A 24,908-nucleotide genomic window follows, 5' to 3' on the forward strand; every position below is an offset into this window, starting at 1 on the left:
AATAATATTTCACTCGCATATTAAATAATTTTATTAACTTCCACAAAATTTCTAATCTATCCGAAACAATATAATAAATGCACTAACTTTTAATTCACTCTAATAGAAGTATCCTTATATATAGATATATGAAAATATAAACGCTATTCTAAAGCTGATGAGTAATTTAAGAGATAGTTCGGTATACGCGTTTATTATTACTTTCAACGGAGACAATTTTTGTCATTTTTTTGCAAAAACGTATACATTATTATCATTGAATTAAATGAAAACAATCTAAAATATACTCGCTTTCGTTAAATTATTATTATTTTTATGGACTCGCACACAAAATATGATGGACAAGAAAAAAAAAAACTCTTTCGCAATGATATAACGAAGAAATAAGATAAACTAGTAGAAGAATATAAGAAGAAGAAATAGAAAAAACAATGCAACAGAAGAAACTTTTAGTCATGAAAGAAAAATCCGTAAGGGGTTTTTTATTTTTTTGTTTTTTTCTCGTTCTTCCCTCCGATGTTTGGCATTAGCGTGACTCTTTCTCTGCTTTCTCAGAATTCAATAAGAACATTCGTGGAATAAGAAAGTAAAAGAATTGAAAAGAGAAGGGAATAAACCACTAAAGAAAGCAAGAAAAAATATAAAGAAAGAAAGAATGGTAGGAAAAGATACTCACTCTCCGGACAAACAGAGTTGAGGGGGTTGGCCTAGACGAAGAAGGGTAAAAGTGAGAGCCATGGTGGAGATGGGGGTGGGGGTGGGGGTGGATCCTGAAGTAGAGGGAAAGGAAAGGAAAGAATCCTCTTCGGCGACACAAAGACGACCGTCGGTGACGCAGTCTGCTCGACCTCGATATTATAATGGAATTCGTTGACAGAGCAGAAGTAGTTTTCTTTTCTGTTTTTTTTTTTTTTTTTTTTTTTCATTTCCAAAAGATGAGAACCTTACGTTTGTCGAGGTCTCCTCTTCGTCGTGGTCGTGGTTGCAATCATGGTTCGTGGTTTGTAATCGATCGTTATGAGACGGAATCCGATAATAAATCGAAGGATTTTAGGAGAAAACTTCATGAAGTTAGGGGTTTGTTTGTTGCTAGTGTCGGTGTCGGCCAACAATTGTTCAGGATATCCACACCGTCCTTTTCCCAAAGCTCATTTATTTATTTTTTTCTTGTTGTTTTCTTCTATCACATACCACTCTCTTCATTCCTCTTTTCATCCGTTAAACCATCTTCTAAGAGGAAAGAAGCTTCGATTTTTTTCGAACGTTGGATCGTCTTTAATTAAGAAGACCTTTTTCCTTTCAAAATTTATCCTTCTCTCTCTCTTTCTCTCTCTTTTTATTCTTCGTTTCATTGAGAAAAGCCCAACGGAGTATTCGGATAGAAAAGCGAACCGGGCAATCCTTCGATAAACCGCATTTCAAAGGAAACTCGTTAAAGCCAATCTCCGATGGAGATCGAGACCCGTTTTTTCGTTCGTACGTTCGTTTCATCTCGATTTTGGATTATATAGAAAACTTCTGATATTGTTTTCCTTTTCTTCGAATCTTTGTATCGTAAATAAATTCATTTTTGTATCCGTTTCCACGATGAAAATATTATGATGATCTCATGCACAATGGTTACAAATAAATAGGTAGGTAGTATAAAAAAAAAAAAAACAAAAGAAGATCAAAACCTCTTCCAAAAATTGTAATAATAAATTTTGTTTTAAATATAAATGAACAAATAAAACGAAAGGAAAAAGTGAGATTAAATAGAAAGAAACCGGGGCTGGGGAAAGAGGAAAACAGAAAGGTAACACAGAAAGGATAGAAACTCGTAAGAAGAAACAAGAAAATACTCCCTAATCTCACCAGAGCACGTTATGGGGAGGGGTGGGGAGAGTGGGAAGGTTACTACTATTATAGTAGGAACGATATTAAACATGGTAGATCGTCGATTCGAGCGTGAAACGAACGACAACCCAATTAAAAAGTTCCTTGGGATTTGTTTTTCTCAACCATTTTCCAGTGCCCACCATAGACAAGCAGCTGGCGAAACGGCGAGTAAAAAGAAAGAAAAAAAAGGACAAAAGGAAAGAATTAGGAATGGAAGAAAAAAAGGACTCGGAGATGGAAGAAGGGAAGGAAGAAGGGAAGGAAGAAGGGAAGGAAGAAGGGAAGGAAGTAGAGACGACGGACAAATCGGAAGGTAAAAGACCTTGAAACGTATTTTTTTTTTCCTTCTAGGACTCTTTTCTGTCCAATGTTATCTCGAGATAAGGGATGAAGAGTGAAAGAGAGTGAGAAAGAAAGAAAGAAAGAAAGAAAATATTTCCCGAAACAATGCGAAAAAATAAAGGACTAGCAAACTGTTAGACGGTAGAAAGTGAACGTGGCACTTTTGGAAGGCTAGATAATTAGACAAGAAACACAGTGAAATTCACTCTCCTTCTCTTTCTCTCTCTCACTTTCTCTATCTCTTATCATCTTTCTTCGTCCTCTCGCGACTCGTTTCGACCTAAACTCCTCTCTCTCTCTCTCTCCGATTCCTTCCAGGTTGCACTCACACGAGCTAAATGTATCCTCCTTAATTAAATATAAACGCCGGCTTACCTCTGCTTCTCAAACCGTACTTACCCACCTCCCCGTATCCTGGTATCCTCTCTTCCTCCCCCTCTTCCTCTTCCTCTTCCTCTTCCTCCTCCTCGTCGTCGTCGCCGTCGTTCTCATTCTCCTGCACCTTCTATTCCTGGGTTACACATCCTTTCGAGGAATAGGTAGGCACGTAGCAAAGTCTCGCGACTCGTACCCATTCTCCTCTAACCGTTTCCACGCAATTACTAGTCCTCATCCCTGTGTACCACGTACCCTCCCTGCTCGTACGTTACAGAACGAACGCGAATAGTACTTGTGCTGTTACTGCTTCTGATGATGCTTCTTCGTAGGAAATGACAAGGGTTGGTAAATGTATACTATCCGATGCACGATGTCTCTCCAGACTTTAATTCTATCTACCAACTCGTGGAATTCTATTTGACGATCCTATGTTTTGAATTTTGATTTTTGTTTTGTTTTCTTTTGTTAAATGACACAAATAATATTTTTGGGAAAATAGAAGATCTTTGATTACTGTTCAATTAGAACGGTATTTTAATTAAGACACTACTAACCGATGCACGATGTCTCTGTTTTTTGAGAAGCGAAAAAATATACTTGCAAAGATTTTTGCTTACCGTTAAAGTGGGGTACAAGAGTAAACAAAAATTAGGATAGTAATTTTTGTCGAGTTAATGGAACATATTTTCGGTTGACGAAACGTAGTAGTTGTAGTAGTAATTTAATTAAGTAAGAGAGAAAATGTTTAGGTCGGTATTTGAATTTGTAAAAATGACAAAATTCATTTTGTCGTAATGAATACTAAGAATTAACTTTGCTTCCTATTATCCTATCTTTTTTTTCCATTTTTTCTCTTTCCGTTAATTACTTTGCAGTTTTTTTTTTTTTCTTTAACGCGGTATGTTTGAAAGGTTACTATTAATTTTGAAATTCTAACGATAGTCGTCGTTTTTCTTTCGTCAAAGTGAAATAATAATAAATGAGTGGGATGTGGATAGTATGGGCTATTTAATTAATTAAGATTTTTTTTCTCGTTATCGTAGAAACGTATCCGTGGCTCCAGCTATCCTGTCTTTCTTGTAACTTCAAATGAAAGCTAAAAAAATCAATAAATTCTCTAAGTACACCGAGAATACCGTTGGTCGATGTTACAGATTGAAAATAAAAATGATCATAGAATTAACTTCAAATTTTCTCTATTTTATCAACAAATGGAAATATTAGTAGTACGAATGAGTCTCTCTCTGTCTCCGCGGGTTTTAATTCAAAAAATTGAAAGGACGGGTATTTTATTTTTTATTCGAAGTATTGTCCATCGCCAGACTGCCCTACTTTTTTCCATTTTTCTGATAGCATACGTATTATATTTCGTCTAAATAACGCTTAATTTTTCGAATTTTTTGGTATCTTCGTATGATACAAAGTACTGTTCAGACACTAGCATGCTTCATCGATCGAAATAAGTGATAATAGGAAGAAGAAATGTCTGATAAATTCGGCAGGTGGAGTAAAACTTCCGAATTGAGTGGTTTCCAAGTAGGTTTCGACCGGCGCCGTAACATGTGGACGAGCATTATCATCTCAAAGAATAATTTTCTCGTGTCCCCTTGAGTATAGTATTGGGCGTGTTTTTCACAGGCTTGCTTGTTTCTCAATCTAATCATTTGTGTTCAGTAAAGAAAACGACTACCATTTTCTTCTTCTTCCAAAAAAAAAAACATGTCCCATTATTCAGCTCACTAGTTAGGATATTTGACCCATAAGAGAACTAATTACGGAAAAAAACACTGCCTTTTATAACGTTAAACAAATCTTTTATCTGAAGGAGAAATGGCTGCTGCTAGTGTATCGGAAGTTGAGGAAGAAGTGACACCAGACACGACAAAGAAAAATAATTGGTCAACCGTTGTAGTTACCTTACCCCAATTGTTAGATCTTGCTCTGGGAACGCCAGAAGTTAGTATATTTATAAATTAAAATTTAAATATTTTCAACAACAACACAACAAAATTAAATAATAATTTATTAATTCGTTGTTTCCTTTTTTTTCCCCCCAGGTCGGTGTAATTAATTTAAACATTTTGCACAATTTTCTTCATGTTTTATTGCAACAAATTAATCTTAGAACAACTAGGGTTGAATTTCGCGGAGAAGATGCCAAACGAATGGAGGTACTGTCATTTATTTATTCATTGTTTATTATTATAATTAATAGTCTTATTATTTTATTTATCGTTATTATTATTATTATTATTATTATTGTTATTATTACAGACTGTGATAGCTTCATCTAAATCCGGTCCAGATTTTCATCTTTACGAGAGCAAAATCATCAATGGATCTAATAAAATGAAACAACGTATTCGCAGCACGGACCAATTTACAATAAACATTGACGTTATCAAACAAGGTAAAATCTTATATCTTCGTTAAATTTACGCAACGATTGAATCGTTTAATTTTGACTGATTTAGATGAAACCACTGCTGGAAAATCGGTTAGTGCTCCTGTTTCACCTCGAAAAGATAAACAAAAAGCAACCGATTCTACCGATAAAACGATGAAAGATCATAATCAATCGATGAATTTAAATTTGGAAAATAATATTGAAAGTCGTGTTTACGTCGAATCAGTTGTCAACGGTTTGACTCCAACTTTTTCCGCTTTTAAACAACTCGAAGAAAACGTAAGTATTATAAATAAATTATTAGAAATAAATGATTATGATTAAAAATTGACAAATTTTGCAGGTCCAACGTCTCGAGAAACAATTTGAAGCATTACAAGAACTGTCTACTAATACTGAATTAGTTGAACGATTGAAAGGTAATCTTACGGATCCTTTAACAGACGTTTGGAATATTATTAGCATTAACAAAAGGCTCGATGCCGCTGAACAAGGAATCAGTAAGGTATATAGAACAATTTTTGTTTATTGTAATAATCTTTTTTTATCCCTCGATCGTATACTAATCAAAATTGTAATTGTTGACTAGCTTACGTCGATGATGCAAGAAGTAATTAAAAACGAAAAAAATATTAAAAATGTTACGCATAACACGACACAGACTAAAATGAAAATTGCTGAGAAGATTATCAGTACCAATGTTGAAGATAAAATGAAAACTGCTGAGAAGATTATCAGTACCGATGTTGAAGATAAAATCATAACTGATACGGGTGATCCTGCTGATCCTGCTTCAGGTAAAGAAATTCAAACAATTTTGTCAGTTTTCCGCGAGTTTAAGTATAATTGTGTTTTTTTATACTTTTTGCAAAATACGATATGTTATATAAGCACGTTGAATCAAATTTATTTTGATTAATTTAATCGATCGTGTTAAAATTAATATTTTACAGAAAGTAGTACAGAATCGGAAGAAACTGCTAATAAACAAGATATCGATGAAAACTCAGATGAGTTAAGAGACAAAATGATTAATATATGCTTAAACAAATGTCAAGATCTTGATACAATGCTCGATTGTGAAGTATACAAACTGCATGTTGAATTGGCTTTATTAAAAGAAGACAAAGATCGTATAGAAAAGGAAGTGAACAGAATATCAAAAACTATCACATCCATTGGAAATGGAGATATGCAAGATGTGTTAAATAAAATTCAAAAATTTATAGACAATAATATAGAGGAACGTATACTAAAATTGGAACACGAAAATAATCTTCTGATGGGTAATTTGAAAATTCCAAATTTTTCACCAGCTTACAAATTTCCTCAAGATATTGAAGAAAAAGATCTCAACAATATGATTTCAAAAACTCAAGAAATTCAGGAAGATATAAGAAAATTAAATGAAACTGCTAATTTTCTTATGAAAGACACGGTAGATCGTAACGAGAATCTAAACGTAAGATTATATACTTAAACGCAACAAAAAATATACATATATATATATATATTTATCTTAACAAATAAATGATATTTATTTCAAATTTAGGCAATTTTGGAACAATTGCAATATTTACAAACAATAAAAGCTGATAAGGAACACGTTGATACTAGTTTAGCCGATAAAGCTGACGCTGATACTGTGAACAGAAAGGTTTGAATGATTTAAAATCTAATCACGTAACTTACTAATAACTTGTAAATGAATAATGAAAAATGTGTATTTAGGTTTCTCACGATAAATTCGATACTGCCTGTAACGATTTAACACAAGAAATACAACAAGCATTGGAACACATGAATCTACAAAATTCTAATATAGTTCAACATTTTGCTGAGATACAGAAAGAGATCGAAAAGAAAGTAAATAAAATAGAGGTAGCACCGTTACAGGAATACGTTAATAAGCAATTGAATGAGCTTGGAGAAAAAATAAAACAAATGGTTAAAGCTAAAAGTGAAATGGAAGCTGCCGGGACAAAGAAAATGCTTAGGTATTTATTCACTTTTACGAAAAAATTACCCACAATTCGTTTATTTATTAATTATTCCGGTTAAAAATTTCTTTGGACATTTTTCAAATTCATTATCTTACCAATCAGCGGAGTACAATGTATATCCTGCAATAAAAACACAACGATGAGAATGGAAGAAACTGGAAGATTTGAAGCACCTGCTATGCCTCCGAGTAGAAGCATAAAACCTTATCTGGCTTACGAATTGGATCAGATTAGAAGACATCAGAGAACAATACCTTACAGTAAAGATATAAATAAATTCGAAGCAGCAATGTCAGATGTTAAGAACAAATTGACCGATATAAACAAATCATCGAACGAACAATCAACTAGGTTAGTTCTTTTTTTTCCTTTTTTACTAAATTACATTTAAAAATGTTACAGATAATTTTTTTTTCGTTAATAAATGTAACAATATATTGGATTTGATTAATCGTCAGTGACAATGGATGCAGACGTTATTGCGGTGGAAGTCATACGATTACAATTCCTGAACAAAGACTTAAACGAATACCAGCGACTTTTTATTCGCGTGGAAATGTTAATGAGATAATGGAAACATTTATGAAAATGCGAAATCATCCGATCGGAGCTCAAGCTTTTAAAAAGAAATATGACGATGGTAAAATGAATCGAAGTCAATCATTACCACCGAAGGATGTTTGTACCAATAGCATTCCTTGTTCTGCAAGCAAAACTTCTCGTCCTGCGAACGAAATTTCTCGTACTACGAGCGAAATTTCTTGTCCTGCGGCCTCCGAAGTTTCTCAGGTGAGAGAAATGTGTCAAAAATAGAAAGAAAAAAAAAGAAAAAAAAATAATAATTTACTTACATTATAATATTTTTGTATAAATTAATAAATAAATAAATTGTATTTCAATGGATGTATCAGGAAAGACCGCATACTTCTTCAAAAATATTTGAGGATGATTTAAATCAATCAAATAAATCTGATGATAGTAAGTTGTCACTTTATTTCTATTTTTTAATTTCTAATTTGTATAAAGATAGATATAGCATTTGTTAATTTTTTTTTTTATTTTTTATTTAGTTATCATAGAAAAACAAAAGTCCGGAAAATTATTGATAAAATAAAAATGTCATTCAATCTGTAAGAATAATTTGAAATGAAACGGATCTCTTCGCAAATTAAGATTATTAAATAAATGAACTTAATATAAACGTTTATCTAAAAAAAAAAGGCAAAATGAATGGAACAAGAAGAAAATATAGAATAAAAGAGAGCCAATGAGAAACTTCCTTATCAAAGTGAAAGCTTCGACCAAAACATAAGAAACTATTTTTAGATACTTCGCAATCGTATAAATAAAACACGAATATGAATATTAAATAATTTCGTTTTTGCTCGTAAGAAAAGATGGGCAACACTTTTAACTTGATCTATAAAAGTTAGATTGCAATATGTATATATATATATATCGGTAATTTTTAAATCTCATAACGATACACAATATATTCTAATAAACTTATGTAAATTGTGTTTCTCGTAAAATCGTGCATTGATAAATTAAAATTAACTTATTTCTTAGAGTGATAAATAAAGTAAAATAAAATGATTTTTTTAAATTTCTAACAAAAAAAAAGAAAAAAAAAAGAAAGAATAATCAAGTTATTTATTATATAAAAAATATTCAATAAATCTTTATACAAATAATGATCAAAGTAACGAATGATTTATTAAATGTTTTATTATTAAGGAGGAATTCCAGAGTACACAAGACTACCCCTAGCAAAGTTGATTTCGGAACATCGGTGGTTTGGGATTATTAAGACGAACGATAGATAAAAAAGAAATAAAAGTAGAACAAACAAAAATATTAACCGTTTGACTGCTGAGGAGCGCTATCGTGCTCTTCTTACGTTGCGCCAAATTTCCCTCAGCAGCCAAACTGTTAATATAAGAAAGAATAATACACAGGGGGTCGCAGGTTTTTAAAAAGAGACGCAATCGTCCTGCACGTGTGTGTGTGTGTTACATCATTCTTCCTCTCTTTTTTTTCTCTCCTTATTTTTCGCGCGTTCTATGTTTTATTATTGCACATCACACAAAGATTCTCATACACAAAAATGAGGGTGTGTATACAGCAGTTTTTAGGGTATGGGAGGGGGGGGTCAACGATAAACGAGTTAACACTCGATTTGTTTGCTTGCTTGCTTTCTCTCTTTCGATTTTATATTCATTAATCGCAAACCGACGATTTTTAATTTTAATACTCGTATCGTAAACCCCCCTCTATATCAGGGACTACTAGCTAACATTATTTTTTCCGTATTATATTTATATATATATTATTTATGTACGCCGGATCTAAACGCTACGTCATATAAATTTCAAGGTACAGGAAGTATCTACAAAGTTTTAATGCTACCGCATAAGTGACGTGTGTTAATTCTTCTTGTCTTTGATGTTATTATTATTAATATTGAGATGTTCTTTTTGTTGTTGTTGTTGTTTTTACGACTACGTTCCCGTTAATCTTTTGCTTTATGGTAAATGACGTTTATTCCGTTTTCTCATTTTGTTTTTATATACTACGCACCTTCTAACTCTAGGATATTAAAACTACGAGATACCTTTTCATCATTTCTTCATTAGCTTTTTTTTTTTAACTTTTAATTCCTTTTTCCCCATTAATTATAAGATCTTACGACAAATCAACGGTATACAGAATAATATATTAGACGTAAGACCACAGGCATTAACGACACAAGATGATGATTTTTTCCTATCTTTTTGTTCCTTTTATCAATTTAATATAATAATGAAATAAATATATTTATATGTATATATGTATATATATATATGTATATGTGTATGTATAATATAATATATTTATACATGTATATAGATTATAGTTTCAATATAATCGCTCATACGCGCCGAAAAATGTAATGAATAGGTGGGGTAGTGGGAAGGGGGATGAGGGAGGGGGCGGGCGGGGACAATAATGTCTTAAACATTAACATGGATATGCATTATCGATTACAGTTAATAATACTGGCAGCTTAAAGTACAACGTGTCGTATTACACTGAAAACCTAATCTAACGCGAAATGGTAGGGAGTGCCAAATATGATCTCTACTATCTCTATTCTCTATCTCCTTTTTTATTTTTTTTTATATTATATTATATTATATTATATTATTTTATTTTATTTCATTTCATTTCATTTCATTATTCTCGTATTTCACGAAAATTAGATTTAGTTAGATAATGCTTAGAAAGCGTAAGGAGAAAAATAGTTTGACGCTTATGTTTTTTCTGGCCGGCGCCTGACTCTCTGGACGAATTATATAATTTTTAATAATAGTTATAATAATAACAATAATAATAATAATAATAATAATAATAATAATAATAATATAATAATCATAATAATAATAATAATAATAATAATAATAAAAGCAAACAATTTAATGCGATTTGGTCGGTTTTTTATTCGCAAGAGCACTCGCTACCAATCGATGGAAAAGATTATGATTAATCTAAGTTTCCTAATCAAATATATATCAATGAACGGTATTTTCATCGTATTTTATTTTTTTTTTTTTTTATATAATGTTTTAAAAGATCACTCAAGTTTTTTTATTATATTAGTAGCTGGCTAAGAAAAATTCGCACTCACAACCGTCGTGAATCGAATCGCTTCGAAAAAATTATTGTAACGCTCACACACGGACGATACGAATATATCCTTATATATTTAATATTAATCTTCAGCGAGAGCAATCGATACAAGTCGTTGCATTTTCTGACTACAAATAAGCTGCTTCCTTTTTTTTTTTTTATCTTTATTCTTATACTTATATTCTTATTCTTATTATTATTATTTTTATTTTTATCGTTATACTTATAATTATTCTTCTCCTCTAATTTTCATCTTTCCTCTCTCTCTCTCTTTCTTCCCTAACATAATTCATCGTAGTAAATATAATAATAATAATAGTAGTAATAATAATAATAATAATAATAATAATAAAAATAATGACAATAATAATTATTAATCGCTCATAAATCTTTCTGTTTCTTCTTCTTTCTATTTTTTTAGCTTCCTTTCCCTTTTTTCTTTTTATACGAGAATATTGCACAATTATATTAGCGAACAACAGATGTAAGGATTAAATGTTGGAATAATTAAATGTAACAGATCACAGGTGAGAAACTAGGCTTATACTCTTTCTCTGTGTAACAAATTAATATCACATGAAAAAATATGTATCGGTTGCCTCTCTTCCTTCCTTCCTTTTATCTTCATCATCTTTTTTTTTTCTTCTTCTTCATCTTCTTCATCTTCTTCTTCTTCTTCTTAATTTTATTCTTATTCTTATTCTGTCACTTCTACCTTTCTTCATCTCATCACATTCGTAAAAATTCTTTCGAAAAATTACAAATTGTCGGACGGATGACTCGGCTGATACGAGTCATCGATGATTCGGACTGACTGACCGCTGATCCTTTAAAAAAAAACCATCAACCCTCTCGTTATCATTTTATTCTATACGATTTCACCATGACACGTGAATTTTTTCGGGTAAGGGGCTAGGGGAATAGGGGAAGGGAGTGATGGAGGAAGTGGAAGGGCTTTTTTTGTTTGGTTTTATTAACATCTTTTTTTTCATTTTTTTTTTTGGTTTGTTTTTTTATCAAATCACACAGACGACACACTCAATCAGCGATCTAAGTCTAATCACTTATCAACGGTGACGGTTTTTAACTAAATTCTCGACTAAATTATTATTATTATTATATATTACGATTAGGATTAAGCTTTGGCATTTATTATCCGCGGTTTTTTTTTTTTTATTCCGCGTCTTCTCTTCCTTCGACTCCCGTCTTCTTTTTTTTTTCTTTTTTATTTTTTTTCTTTTTCTTTTTTGCCATCCCATTCACGGAAAAGGATACAAATTATTTTTACAACATCTCCTTTCAAATATATTGTATTCCCGTAAATTGGAACGAAAAAACACATTGCACCATCGATTTATCTCCTCTTTCCTCTAACAATCTCATTCAAGCAATTATAATTCATAGGTGTTTGTGAAAAATCCATAGTTTTTGTTTTATTCCCAATCGTTAAACGATTAATTATAATTCGTTGAACGATATTCAGGAACAAATCATTTTCCTATTACAATAACCTCGGTATATAATAGGGTACTTTTTTTTTTTTTTTTTAGAAATTATCATTAAAACGACCCTCATCTGATCTATACAATTATCAAAGATCCTTTATTTCCTTTTTTTTTATTTTTTAAATCGTTTAATTCCAAATTCTGATTAGTCTGATGACGTTTCATTCGTTCACTTGTATTAAAAATGACAAGATCAGTAATCAGCATTTAGTATTGAACAAATGGAATCTTCGTTTTATATCCCAAGTTTTGTCGATCATTATTATTATTATTATTATTATTTTATTATTATTTAGTATTTTTTATTTCTTCCTTTTTTTTTCTTTTTTATTTTCTTTTCTATTTCTTCTTCATATCCTTTCGGTATACACATATCGTTCCTTGTTAATGATCAACTTTACTTTAGTTTTCTAATACACATTCATTCGTTGTCCAACGATCGAAAATCGTCGTCGTGTTTAATTTCATGGACGTTACACGATCGTACGTACACGGAGGTAGGTTTTCTTTTCATCAGTGTTGGTTTTTTTCTTCACTGTTTTTTTTTCCTCTATCTTTCTTTCTTTCTTTCTTTTTTTTTTTTTTTAATTTTTTATTCTTTTTCTTTTAAATTATCTCACGGGAAGACGAAAAGGATTATCCTTCGATATAATAAACATGACGAAGATGAAAATATTTTTTTTTCCTTTTTTTTTTTTTTTATTTGTCAACGAGCGAGAAACTCTGCGAAAGTAATTTCGTACGATCGAAGTAACGACGTGGGAGGTAAAAAACAAAACGAAATAAAAAATCGTTCGCGATTAATTCTCTCTTTTTTTTTCTTTTCTTTTTCTGTTAATGCGCCATTACTATTTTCTTCATTTCACGGAGTATTTTTTTTTCTTCGCAGGTATTACTTGGCTGATTTATTACTTTGTACTGTTTTAATCGTATTACCACCACACAGTTTTCATTTAACGTTCCATTCAAATCGAGTCGATTTATTGTCTAGCTCGACGATTCTACATAAATATTATATATATTATATATCATATATATTATATTTACCTCCATTTCTTTATCAAATTTTATAAACGTCGCTCTCATCATAATTTTATCAATTCTTATTTTACGGAAATGTATTTATCCGTTTTTTTTTTATTTCATGGAAGAATACAAAACGACACCCTACGGACCCTTTTACGTTCAGATTTGGAAGATTTCATCGATTTGGAAAATAATTGTTTCTGCATTATATCTATTAAAAAAATGCCTTCTTATATACTTTATATATCCCCGCATATATACATATACACATACGTATATACATATATGTATATATATATATATACGTGTATCGCATTTTATTCTTGGTATTTTTTTTTCTTCTTCTTTTAATTTCTCTCTCTCTCTCTTTCTCTCTCTTCTTCTTCTTACTTCATTATCGAGTAAATGCCGGAGGTATTTGTGTTTCTGTGTGTATGTTTGTTTGTTTGTTTTTTATTTTATTTCATTCGTAAGAAGTAAACTACGAATTATCAAAAAGTGTTTGGAGAAAGGCAGCGCCTTATTTTAAACGGCGCTACGATAGATGCGCTACAAAAGCTGAGCTATAACAGGATGCAGAAGACACATATGCTCGGCACCGCGTATTGGAAGGCGATTAACGCTAAAATGACGAACCATTTCTGGTATACTTTCGAAGGGCTTGCTAAATTGGCCTAAAATGTAAGCGTTCAGTTCCTCGTTCTTTTGTATACGCATGTGCATGAAACCTCTGGCACTCCTGCGAACAAGAAACAAACAAACAAAAATTAAATAACATATTCAATATTACGTTCCATCTCGAATTGTAAAACTATGATCATCGTTGCTTAAAAATAATATTTAATATCGATGGGATCTATCGTGTAATATATAGAAAATTCGAATATTTATTTAAGAATTATATTTTAATATTCGTTTATATTACTACAGAAATTTTTGATTTAGATTGTTTCATATAAAACTTACTTGAGTGACAAGGAGTAATCTTGTTTGGTCGATTCGCTGTTCCTCACCAAATAACTTCCTTCCCGAAGAAGTCGTAGGACAGCTTCGGCTTCGATTCTCGTGATGGAACCATGATACCATCTAAATAAATATTTAAAAGACATTATTATATATTAATCAAAAAACAGATAATCCTATTATTACTTGACCACATTTGTATCTCAACTCTATCCAGAGATAACAATTATTATCCTCGGACAAACAATTTGATTTGATATTCAAATAAATATATTTAAATATAAATATCATTCCCCCCCTCCAAAAACAAGATAAATAAATAAAAACCTTGCGTATCAATCGTAAGTTTGTATAATAGAAAAATATACAGTAAGAAATAAAAATATATATTAATAAATAAAAACTATATAGAAGAATCATAAGGAAAGAAAAAAAATAATAATCATAATAAGAAACTAACCCTTGTCTTTCGAGAGGTAAATCGACGTCAACGAGATCAGCTGCTCCTCTCGCAACATTCACTTCTAAAGGTAATCCAAGGCTAAGTCCACCAGGTTTCTTTAATGCCAGTTGTCCAACGTTTCCTCCACTCCCGGAAGCATTTCCACCAGCTTCCAGATTCAGAGTCATCTTTGGACGCGCCAGACCGCCGCCTGAAATGAGTCACGCGACAGTTAGACGCCGCTAAAACTCGCCTAGCAGTAAACACCAATCGCATCTTTCGACGGGATTTTCTTCTATATATATTATATATACATGTATATACAATACAACGATGATTTCATTTCTCTTAGAACTTTGCAACTTCCCCTCTTGCATTTCGAATATCAAATTTGTTACTCTTTCTCACTCTCTGTAATCTCTTCAAATAATCAATCCTTTTCATTATTTATGGGGTGGGGGTTGTTTATTTTTTGCTTTTTTTTTTTTTAGAAAGAAGATTTTCACATTTTAAATGAGATACGCGTAAAAAGAGCCAATCAAATATGATCTTTAATTAAACGTCGTATTTGTTTTTAATTTAAAAATGTATCTCCTGTAATAAAAATTGAAGATACTTCGACGGTTATTTTTTTTTGTTAACTATTAGATCTGTGATCTTCTAGAATAAAGGTAAGGTAATAAAAACGCTTGATTTTTCCTATTCATATTAATTCTATATGCTTTCAAAGAACATCTTTAATAAACAATTTGTTTTCTTTTTTCGATCTAATAAATTCACTTTTCTAATCAGAATCACGAAAGATCGTTCGAGATGAAATAAGTAGAGAAATATTCTATACATTGTAGAAAAATACTTTAATATCTGTTATATGTATGTATGTATGTATATATACAGCACGGAATTGAATTTAATAAAACAGAAGTAGCTCAATCACAGTGAGTGCGGACCGTCTGCTTTCGTTAATGTTTAATCATGCTGAAAATGATGGTGGTGCCTAAGGTGAAAGTATATAGTTCGATATATATATACATAGGTAAAAAGTAGATGAGAAGGTGGAAAACTTCTTCCTCCTTGAGCTATTTTATTCGTCGAGTCTAAGATAAATTGTATATGTACAAGATAAGAGACCGACATGTTTCTACTATGTTAAGGTTGAAAAGAAAGAGTGATATAGAGTCGAGACACATTAACCTCGAGTGAGAAACTAACTCGGTGTTACACCTGTCAGAACAATTCCCTTTTACCTGCTTCATGTTCCGGCCAAGAATTCAACCGTTAAGAGATTGCGTCGAACAAATGAGATTATTGCCTCGTGAACTAACTTTTCTTTAACATTTTTCTACCACAAGTGAGATCAACTTGTCTTCTGATTTCTTTTTCTTTTTATCTTCTGATAATCGACAACACATATTACACGTATAAAATCGGTGAATATAAATTTGATTACAATTGTAAATAAATAATTTTGCGTACATTATTATCAACGTGTTGACATGTCTTATATAAAAGAATTATTTTTAAAATTAAATATATCGGATTGGCTAATAATTATTGATCAGAATTAAAATAAACAAGACTATAGTATAGTATATAGTATTATTTTAATATATTATTTTCAATAACAATTTTAGATAATTAATGTCTTGTTAATTTCGATATAAAATACTGATTATTCTGATATGACTTTAAGTAACCTAATTTAATATTTATTTTTTTTTCTCTGCTTGTCATCACAGAAAAATACATTCTAATTGAAAATATCGTACGTGATTTAAAATGAAAGCGGAGCATTAAAAAGTGTTACACATTTCCAGGTACAAAATTGAACGTAGAAATAAATTGTATCATTCAAACGATTGCAATTCCCTATAAATATAAAAAACTTGATAAGAGTAATTTATATATATTTTGTGGATGAAAAATATGGCTTTCATTTTTTGTTAATCGAGCAGACGTATTGTTTATGAGGCAACAATGCCCATTAATTTTCTACACGAATCCTAAGAAAAATTGAAGGGTTGGAAAATTTCGTAAAGAAAGGAAGATGGTAAAAAGTTAAGAGAACTTCTTGAAGGAGGGAGGGAATCGAAATAAGAAATCTTAAGAGCATTGTCTTTTGCACAGCGACAGCGACGAGACACGGGCTTTTCTTTTTCATTGGCTTACAATCAAAACTCTTATACTTTCTCTTACTTTAATACCATTTTTTTTTTGCCATTAACTTTCGTCGTAATCCGTTTTTAATTTGAACATAACAAAAAAAGATATGCGTTAAATAATGATTTAAAAAAAAAAATAAAGAAAAATAGAAATACGAAACGAAACGTAATTGTCGCTAAAAAGTCTGTTAAATGTTATTTTAAAAATATACCTACGATTAAATTGACAATTTTCTCGACGAAAAATCGAAAAAAAAAACTAAGAGAAAAAATGTCTAGTAAAAATCGGATATGAAAAATAGAAAGAAAGAATGAAAGAAAGAAAGAGGAAAAAAAAAGGAACCCTACGAAAAGTTTGATTACACGTTATCGTTAGAAAGCCTATTTAAAAAAAAAAAAAATAGAAAAAGTGTCTGTCTGACTAGATCACAGAAAACGAAAATTCCTTTTACGCACAAGATGGTAAATTTCATGTGACGGATATTCGGTGCCAACGGAAAATGCCTTAGGACAGTGAAAAAGGGGAGAGGAAAAGGGAAGAGGAGAACGGTATGGCACAAAAAGTATTTCTCGCGAGTTTTATAAAGAGTAAGAGAGAGAAAGAGAAGATGTAAGAGAGAGAAAGAGAGATAAAGTAAGAGAAACAGATAGAAAGAAAAGTCTCGAGGGAAATTCAACGTCACGAAGGACACACGGGAAAATCTCACGGGCATCCCCGTCCTACGATTCCATGTCCTGACAACGAAGAAGTAAAAGTAAAAAAACAAGAGATAGAGAGAGAGAGAGAGAAAGAAAGAAAGTAAGTAAGAGATAGGATGGAAAATCTCCATTGGAAAAAGAGAAACTTTTAATTTGCCGTGAAAATCAGGACGTATGGCCGATTTCGTTTCGTTTCATCGTTGTTCGCCTACGCGAGAAAGTCAAACAACTGTTCGGAGATTTGTATTTATTGCTGTTTCGAAAAAGAAGGAAGGAAAAGGAGGGAGATAGATAGATGGATGGATGGATAGATGGATGGATGGATAGAAAGAGAGAGAAGGGGGATCAAATTTATGGTCAGGTAAGATTTAGTATAGCAAGAAGTACTCCATCGAAAGGACTAATAAACGTTTGATCCTTTAAATCGTTCGATTTATCTACACAAATATAAAATCAGATCACGTTTCGTTAATTGACATTTTATCATTCGTCAAATGAATGAACTTCATTGAACTAAATGTTAAGAATATTTCTTTTACGTTCTGACAAATGTCATTAACATTTTATATTCATCTAAATTAATACTCGATAAATACATTTTGAATGAGAAATACTAGCCTTCATTAATCGAGTTAATAATTATTCAATGCTTTAATAATATTATATTAAATCGTTATTTAAATCTAAATCAAATGTTTCGTTGTTAAAGTTTGACGAAATAAAGGGAAATTCTATAAAAATGAAGTTAATCGTTTTGATCCTTTCAATATCATTGTTAATGTAATAAATATTAGATGATATTTGTGTCATGAGAGAAATAAATAAATTTGAATTCTCGTCTCTCGTGTAATGTATCTTGATCGTCGTCTATTGTTACGTAATATACAATGGAAAAATAATGGCGAATCTTGAGATTTAAATCGTCGTAAACTTAATGAAAAAATAATAGCGTTCAACGTTTCACTAATTCGTTGTAAAATGTTGGATTTTGTGTGAATAATAATCGTGAATAATTGTGAATAATTATCGAGGTTTCTTTCATCTTTAAAGATTTTTCTTAAGGTATTATAGCTATAGTGTATATCCAGCATCCGTTTCTTGCAACCTTGATTTGTAAGTTTCTTGTGTTTTTGAAGAGAAAGAGAGAAAAGAGAGAATAGAAGTAGAAAGTGAGAAGAAAAGCAAGGAACTGTTTAAAACGAGCCACAGTAACGATGGAGATTGTGAAGTTTGCAATCTAGAAAAGAAAAGAGAACTCTCTCGGAGGAGCTTTTTGTACTCTACTTGAGAATTCCACCAAGTTTTCCTTATTAGTATCGCCTTGAAATTGGTCGCAAGATAACGAACACTTATGCCATACGTTTTAGAAAAAAAAAAAAAAAAGAAAAAAGAAGAAGAAGAAGAAGAAGAATAAGAAGGAGAGTTTAAACAAAAATCACGCGTATCGCTAATATATTTTTCGATTAATTTCAAACGAAAAGAAAATAATCAATCAACCTTTAACTCTCCGTAATAATCTAATATTTAGTTAACATCTAACGACAAATTAACGCGATATAAAATTGATTAACTAATTAATAAAAATATAATTATATATTAATTAATTATTTTGCGACGAATAAGATAATTTGAAAAATACAAATTTTTGATAGTTAGGTAAAATATATTACAGAGAGGGGTTAATTAAATATTAAAAATGAGAACGAAAGAAAGTAATGCAATATGTAACACCTGTAGCAGACATTTTAAAACGAAACTTCTTCTTCTCTTCTTCCTCTTCTTTATTTATTTCTACTTCTTCTTCTATGTACTTGTATAATAATAAAAAAAAAAAAAAGAACGAGAAACGTCAAAACAGATGCGTAGGCTTGCGCGATAATATACGCGAATCTTTAAGATTTTCGCGAACAGATGTTGCAGTTACACACGTACCCTCTTAGAATCGAGATCAAAGGAGAGAGAGAGAGAGAGAGAGAGAGAGATAAATATAGATAGATAGATAGAGAAGTAGAGGAGAAGCACCCTCTCCCTTTTCTCGTAGTGTCTGAAACCACAGCAAGGATGGTGCAAGGGGACGTAGCATCCCCCTTATCGACGTGGTAACAAACACTTCGAGCCTGCTCGGAATCCTTGATACCTCTCGATCCTCATGAAATATGAACTACTATAGTCGAACGCGGCTGTTACCATCGAATATATATAACAATATATATATATGTATATGTTTATATATATATGTGTGTGTATGCAGGAATTACAATTTGTTGGAAGGATCAGAAACAAACCTACTCATTCTTCAGACTTACATCGACACCGAACGATATATTTCTTATTTATGAAAGAACAAATTTCTCAATACTTAATGAAAGAGAACTTGTAAGGTTATATTTATTCGATTAGTTATTTTTTAAACATTTTCGATAACTAGGTATTTTGAAAAATGTACGTGAATGGTTAACACGTATAAATAATAATTTATAGATATTTATAACCTGTTACCATCGAATATATATATATGTGTGTGTGTGTATGCAGGAATTACAATTTGTTGGAAGGATCAGAAACAAACCTACTCATTCTTCAGACTTACATCGACACCGAACGATATATTTCTTATTTATGAAAGAACAAATTTCTCAATACTTAATGAAAGAGAACTTATAAGGTTATATTTATTCGATTAGTTATTTTTTAAACATTTTCGATAACTAGGTATTTTGAAAAATGTACGTGAATGGTTAACACGTATAAATAATAATTTATAGATATTTATAACCTGTTACCATCGAATATATATATGTGTGTGTGTGTGTATGCAGGAATTACAATTTGTTGGAAGGATCAGAAACAAACCTACTCATTCTTCAGACTTACATCGACACCGAACGATATATTTCTTATTTATGAAAGAACAAATTTCTCAATACTTAATGGAAGAGAACTTGTAAGGTTATATTTATTCGATTAGTTATTTTTTAAACATTTTCGATAACCAGGTATTTTGAAAAATGTACGTGAATGGTTAACACGTATAAATAATAATTTATAGATATTTATAACCTGTTACCATCGAATATATATATATGTGTGTGTGTGTGTGTGTATGCAGGAATTACAATTTGTTGGAAGGATCAGAAACAAACCTACTCATTCTTCAGACTTACATCGACACCGAACGATATATTTCTTATTTATGAAAGAACAAATTTCTCAATACTTAATGGAAGAGAACTTGTAAGGTTATATTTATTCGATTAGTTATTTTTTAAACATTTTCGATAACTAGGTATTTTGAAAAATGTACGTGAATGGTTAACACGTATAAATAATAATTTATAGATATTTATAACAAGACAAATGTTTCGTCATAATACATAATGATATTTTATTATAGATAATAAATCGCAAAGCTTGTATGAAATGATACTATGATTAAATATATCGGACGTTATTTAATTTCATTAAGTGTTGAAGTAACAATATTTTTGTCTCGTAAAAATTGATGTTAAAATAAAATGGAAAAGCGTATATAAAAAATCAAGGCACGGCGCTTACTTGAATAAATTGAGTAGGAAGATAATTGTTAGTATACGGATAGATTTTAACGAGGACGAAACAACGGGAAATAGAGGGAAATTAATTAAAAGCAGGAAACGCGTAAAGAGGAGAGACGGAACACTAACGAGAGAACGAGAGGCAACAAAAAATATTAAAAAGAAAGAGAAAGAATAAGAGAAAGAGAACGACGTGACGGGTGATTCGAATAAAAAAAAGTTATACGAAAAACGAAAAGAGAGAACAGAAAAAAGAAAAAGAATTAGAAAATAGAAAAAGGAGTGGGGGAGGGGGGGGAAAGGGAAGCGTGCTGTTTTCGCAGCTTTCTAATTCGCGAACGGAAACAAACCGTTAACGAATGAAACGAGGCGAAAAGTTGAGGAAAATTGGGTCAGGAGAGTACGCTGATTTCTGCGTCGGTTAAACGGGAAAAGGGTTGGAAGAGTTATGCAAGAAAAAGAAAAATAGAAAAAGAGGGTAAAAAGAAAAAAAGAAAAAGGAAAAATATCAGCAAAGCGAGAAGCGACGTTTGGCACTCGTTAAAAAATCTCATCCAGGAAGATACGAGGGAAGGAGAAGAAGGATCCTGGAGAATAGTGGGGGGGCGGGGGGTAAAAGGGAATGTATCCGAAGATTAGAAATCTCCGGTTGGATCGCGTAAAATACGACACTTTGGATCCGTACCAAACAATTTTAACGATGGCAACCAACAGAATCTGTCTCTCTCTCTCTCTTTCTCTCTCATTTTCTCATTCGTGTTTGCAAGTAGCTGCGACAAAATTGCAATTTTTTCAACAATGTAGCAACGCATAAGAGTAAATATGTGTTTGCGTTCATACTTGGAAACCCAAAGTTCTATGAAAAGAACTTAAACCGAATGTATGTATGATCGTATATGTGTACGTGCGTGTTTGTGTTTGTGTGTATAGCTTGAGTTTACTCGTCGATATTTTCGTCATATGAAAAGGGAGAAAAAGAGAGAGAGAGAGAGAGAGGGAAGAGAGTAGGGTTATGCTAGGGAAAAAGGTACAATATTATCCGCTTACTTGGCTTTTATATATTTCACTTCGTCACTTCAACCTGAGAACGCGACGTCGGTGCAATGTTACCGAAAAATAAAAACAAGATCGGAATTATTAAACAAATCTTTTTATTTTTAAACACGTTCATTGACGTAAATATACGAATCTAGATAAAAAAAGATGCCAAGGATTTCGATCTTATGGCAAAAAAGAAAACAAAAATGTATCCAAGGTTTTTCCCCTACTTTGATTTGAACGCTTAAAAATAGTTTAACGCGGGAGTTCTTTGACAACATTTCTTTTTTCTCATCGGACTTATAATTTTTAACGACGCAAATGACCTCGACCCTTCTCTCTCTCTCTCTCTCTTACTTCTTTGCCAATCTTCTCCTACGGTAAACTACGCGCATTAATTAAAAATTCACGGGGTAACAGAAACGCACATACTCTTTTCATAATTTAATTCCCACGCGTGATAATGTATGTTAACATCTATTAAGAACGAAAGATATCGTTTAATAAAATACGATTTAACGTATGATTAACAATAATTAATATATTTTACTTTTCTTTCATTAATTCCTCAAACGTAATCCTTTAAAAATAAATAAGGTGATATTATTCTAATTCTCTAAAAAAAAAAAAAGGAAAAAACAAATTGTATATGTAAGGATTTAAACAGAAGGTTATTAAAAAACACATAAATTGTACGGTCAAGATCGTTAATCTAAAAAAATAAAAGAAACGCAGTAATAGTACTAGTAGTAATAATAAAAAAAAAAAAAAAAGAAAAAAAAAGGAAAAAAGGAAAGAAAAGAACCGCAAGCAACACAAGAACAATAAAAATAGCGATGGCGAGGGACACGAGGAAAACGAATGATCCTTCCTTTTCGGTAGGATTTCACGAAAACTTTTCAAATCTTTTTCCGACTGGCTTTAACCGAGCGAATTGTAGGGAGATACTACCTCTAGCAAGTACTACCACGACGGGTTTCGTTTTTTGCTACAACCATCTCCCTCTCTCGCTTCCACCCCGTTAACGACCACCCTTACGATAGGGAGGAAACGTTAAAGAAGGAATCCTCTGTTCACGGTCGTTAAATTGTCCCATGACGATCTCGTGATTCCCGAGAATATCAATTTTCACGGCTATACAATTTATCGATTATTTTCGATTAATCACAATGTACACACATTTGTACATATATATTGTAAATATATATATATATATATATATATATATATATATATATAATTTTCTTTTAATATTAGCATTACATAAATGAGAAAGAGAACAAATTATTTGCGAAGAAATATATGAAATAATTTCGAACGAATTTAAAATTCCCTTTCACATATTTCTTCATTTTTTTTTCTCTCTTTTAAATCGTTAGATTTTTAATTAAAGTCTACATTAGTCGTGAAATGACATTTAACAATTTAAAAAAAATCTTTTTTTTTTTTTTAAATTTTTTTTTCTGTCTTTATTTATTTAATTATCTCTTATTTCTCCTCTTGGTCAATAACATTCAACGTAGCGTGAAGGTGATCTATTCGTTTTTTTCTTTCTTTTTTTAAGAAGAGAGAGATAGAAGGATTCTCCGTTACGTTCTTTCAACGAAGTTTCTTTCTTTCGACACTTTGTTACGTTCTTCCAAAGTTAGAATTCTTCCTCTAAGCTAAAAACACGAGTCCATCTACTTTCGGGAGAAAAAGAACTTTGGTAAAGAATACTTCCTAAGGGATGGAAACAAGTAAAAAAGAGAAAGAAAGGAAAAACGAACAGAGAAAGAGAGAGAGAGAGAGAGAGTAAAATAATATCATCCTTGACCGAATAAAAAAATGTGAATATTTTTGTCACTTGAAATGAACGGACTGTTGTCGAGTTGTCAAATGAAAACAATTCAAAGTTGTAACAAATAGAGCGTAATATTTCCAATACTGCCGATATTCTCAACCTATAGAAAACCATAAATATGCACATGGGTTTGTTGTGTTGTGTACAATACTATATTTTACATATTCTATCTCGTATATACACACACATATAAATATGTTTAACAATACGTTTACGTATATATATCAACGTGTAAAAAAGATAGAAAAGGTATACGGTGTGGTGAAAGCTTTAAGCTCAGCTTCTATTTCTTTCTTTTTCTCTATTTCTCTCTCTCTCTCTCTCTCTCATCTATCGTATAGCATTGTAGACGCGCAAGCAAGCAAGCAAGCCGGGTGCTTTTGTCTGAAAGCACAATGCAAGAACCGACCTCCTTCCGGGCTAGTCGTCCGTCACAGAGCATAGTTGAAAATATAAAAAGGAGAAGAAGAGGAAGGAAAGGGAAAGGAGAAAAAAGGAAGGAAGAAAGGAAAAAGAAAGTAAGAGAGAGAAAGAAAGAGAGAGAGGGATGGTGATTCTGGTTTAGCTGGACCACAGCAACAACTACCACCAGCCATCTGTTCGTCTATTTTAACACATTTTCTTCTTGAGATTCTATTTTTCTATTTAATTCATATGTGTATTTGTATACACACTAAAACGTACAGTTAATTAAATACCGTTCTATTGAGTTCTATTAATAAATAATCATTTTTTATTTAAATTTGTAATTTTATTCGTACACGTGGATTGATCGAAAAGTTTTCTATTTTAACGTAGAAACAATGTATTTCGTTAGATCAAATTGATTATAATATATTCTTCTACGTAATCTCGAAATTTTGTATAGACAAAAATAATAGGCTAGAGTTCGTCAAATCATTCTCGTGGCTTAGTATAAATAATTAATTATCGACATTTATAACAGAGAACAGGTATTGAAATACTGATGAAATAAATAAAACAATGATTAGAAATCTA

At 31.3% G+C, this 24,908-nt stretch overlaps 2 protein-coding genes across 2 annotated transcripts in view; one reads left to right on the plus strand and one right to left on the minus strand.

The window, feature by feature from the left end:
• The window catches only part of LOC122519270, a 48,162-nt gene extending 39,344 nt beyond the window's left edge, over positions 1-8,818 (plus strand). Inside the window, exons 2-16 of the mRNA XM_043638618.1 lie at positions 2,012-2,191; positions 4,424-4,554; positions 4,656-4,769; positions 4,873-5,008; positions 5,073-5,284; positions 5,349-5,510; positions 5,595-5,802; positions 5,959-6,467; positions 6,558-6,662; positions 6,737-7,002; positions 7,111-7,359; positions 7,467-7,797; positions 7,920-7,986; positions 8,079-8,100; positions 8,746-8,818. Of these exons, the coding sequence (XP_043494553.1) occupies positions 2,012-2,191; positions 4,424-4,554; positions 4,656-4,769; positions 4,873-5,008; positions 5,073-5,284; positions 5,349-5,510; positions 5,595-5,802; positions 5,959-6,467; positions 6,558-6,662; positions 6,737-7,002; positions 7,111-7,359; positions 7,467-7,797; positions 7,920-7,986; positions 8,079-8,100; positions 8,746-8,818 (2,765 nt within the window). The remainder of the gene's footprint in view (positions 1-2,011; positions 2,192-4,423; positions 4,555-4,655; positions 4,770-4,872; positions 5,009-5,072; positions 5,285-5,348; positions 5,511-5,594; positions 5,803-5,958; positions 6,468-6,557; positions 6,663-6,736; positions 7,003-7,110; positions 7,360-7,466; positions 7,798-7,919; positions 7,987-8,078; positions 8,101-8,745) is intronic.
• Positions 8,819-13,565: 4,747 nt separating this feature from the next.
• The window catches only part of LOC122519135, a 154,825-nt gene continuing 143,482 nt past the window's right edge, over positions 13,566-24,908 (minus strand). The window contains exons 7-9 of the mRNA XM_043638408.1: positions 14,632-14,824; positions 14,175-14,294; positions 13,566-13,947 (exon numbers count right to left, since the gene is read on the minus strand). Coding sequence (XP_043494343.1) covers positions 13,758-13,947; positions 14,175-14,294; positions 14,632-14,824 — 503 coding nt within the window. The 3' untranslated portion in view covers positions 13,566-13,757. The remainder of the gene's footprint in view (positions 13,948-14,174; positions 14,295-14,631; positions 14,825-24,908) is intronic.

Source organism: Polistes fuscatus, unplaced genomic scaffold (assembly GCF_010416935.1).
Source record: "Polistes fuscatus isolate 324 unplaced genomic scaffold, CU_Pfus_HIC Scaffold3, whole genome shotgun sequence".
Lineage (NCBI taxonomy): Eukaryota > Metazoa > Arthropoda > Insecta > Hymenoptera > Vespidae > Polistes > Polistes fuscatus.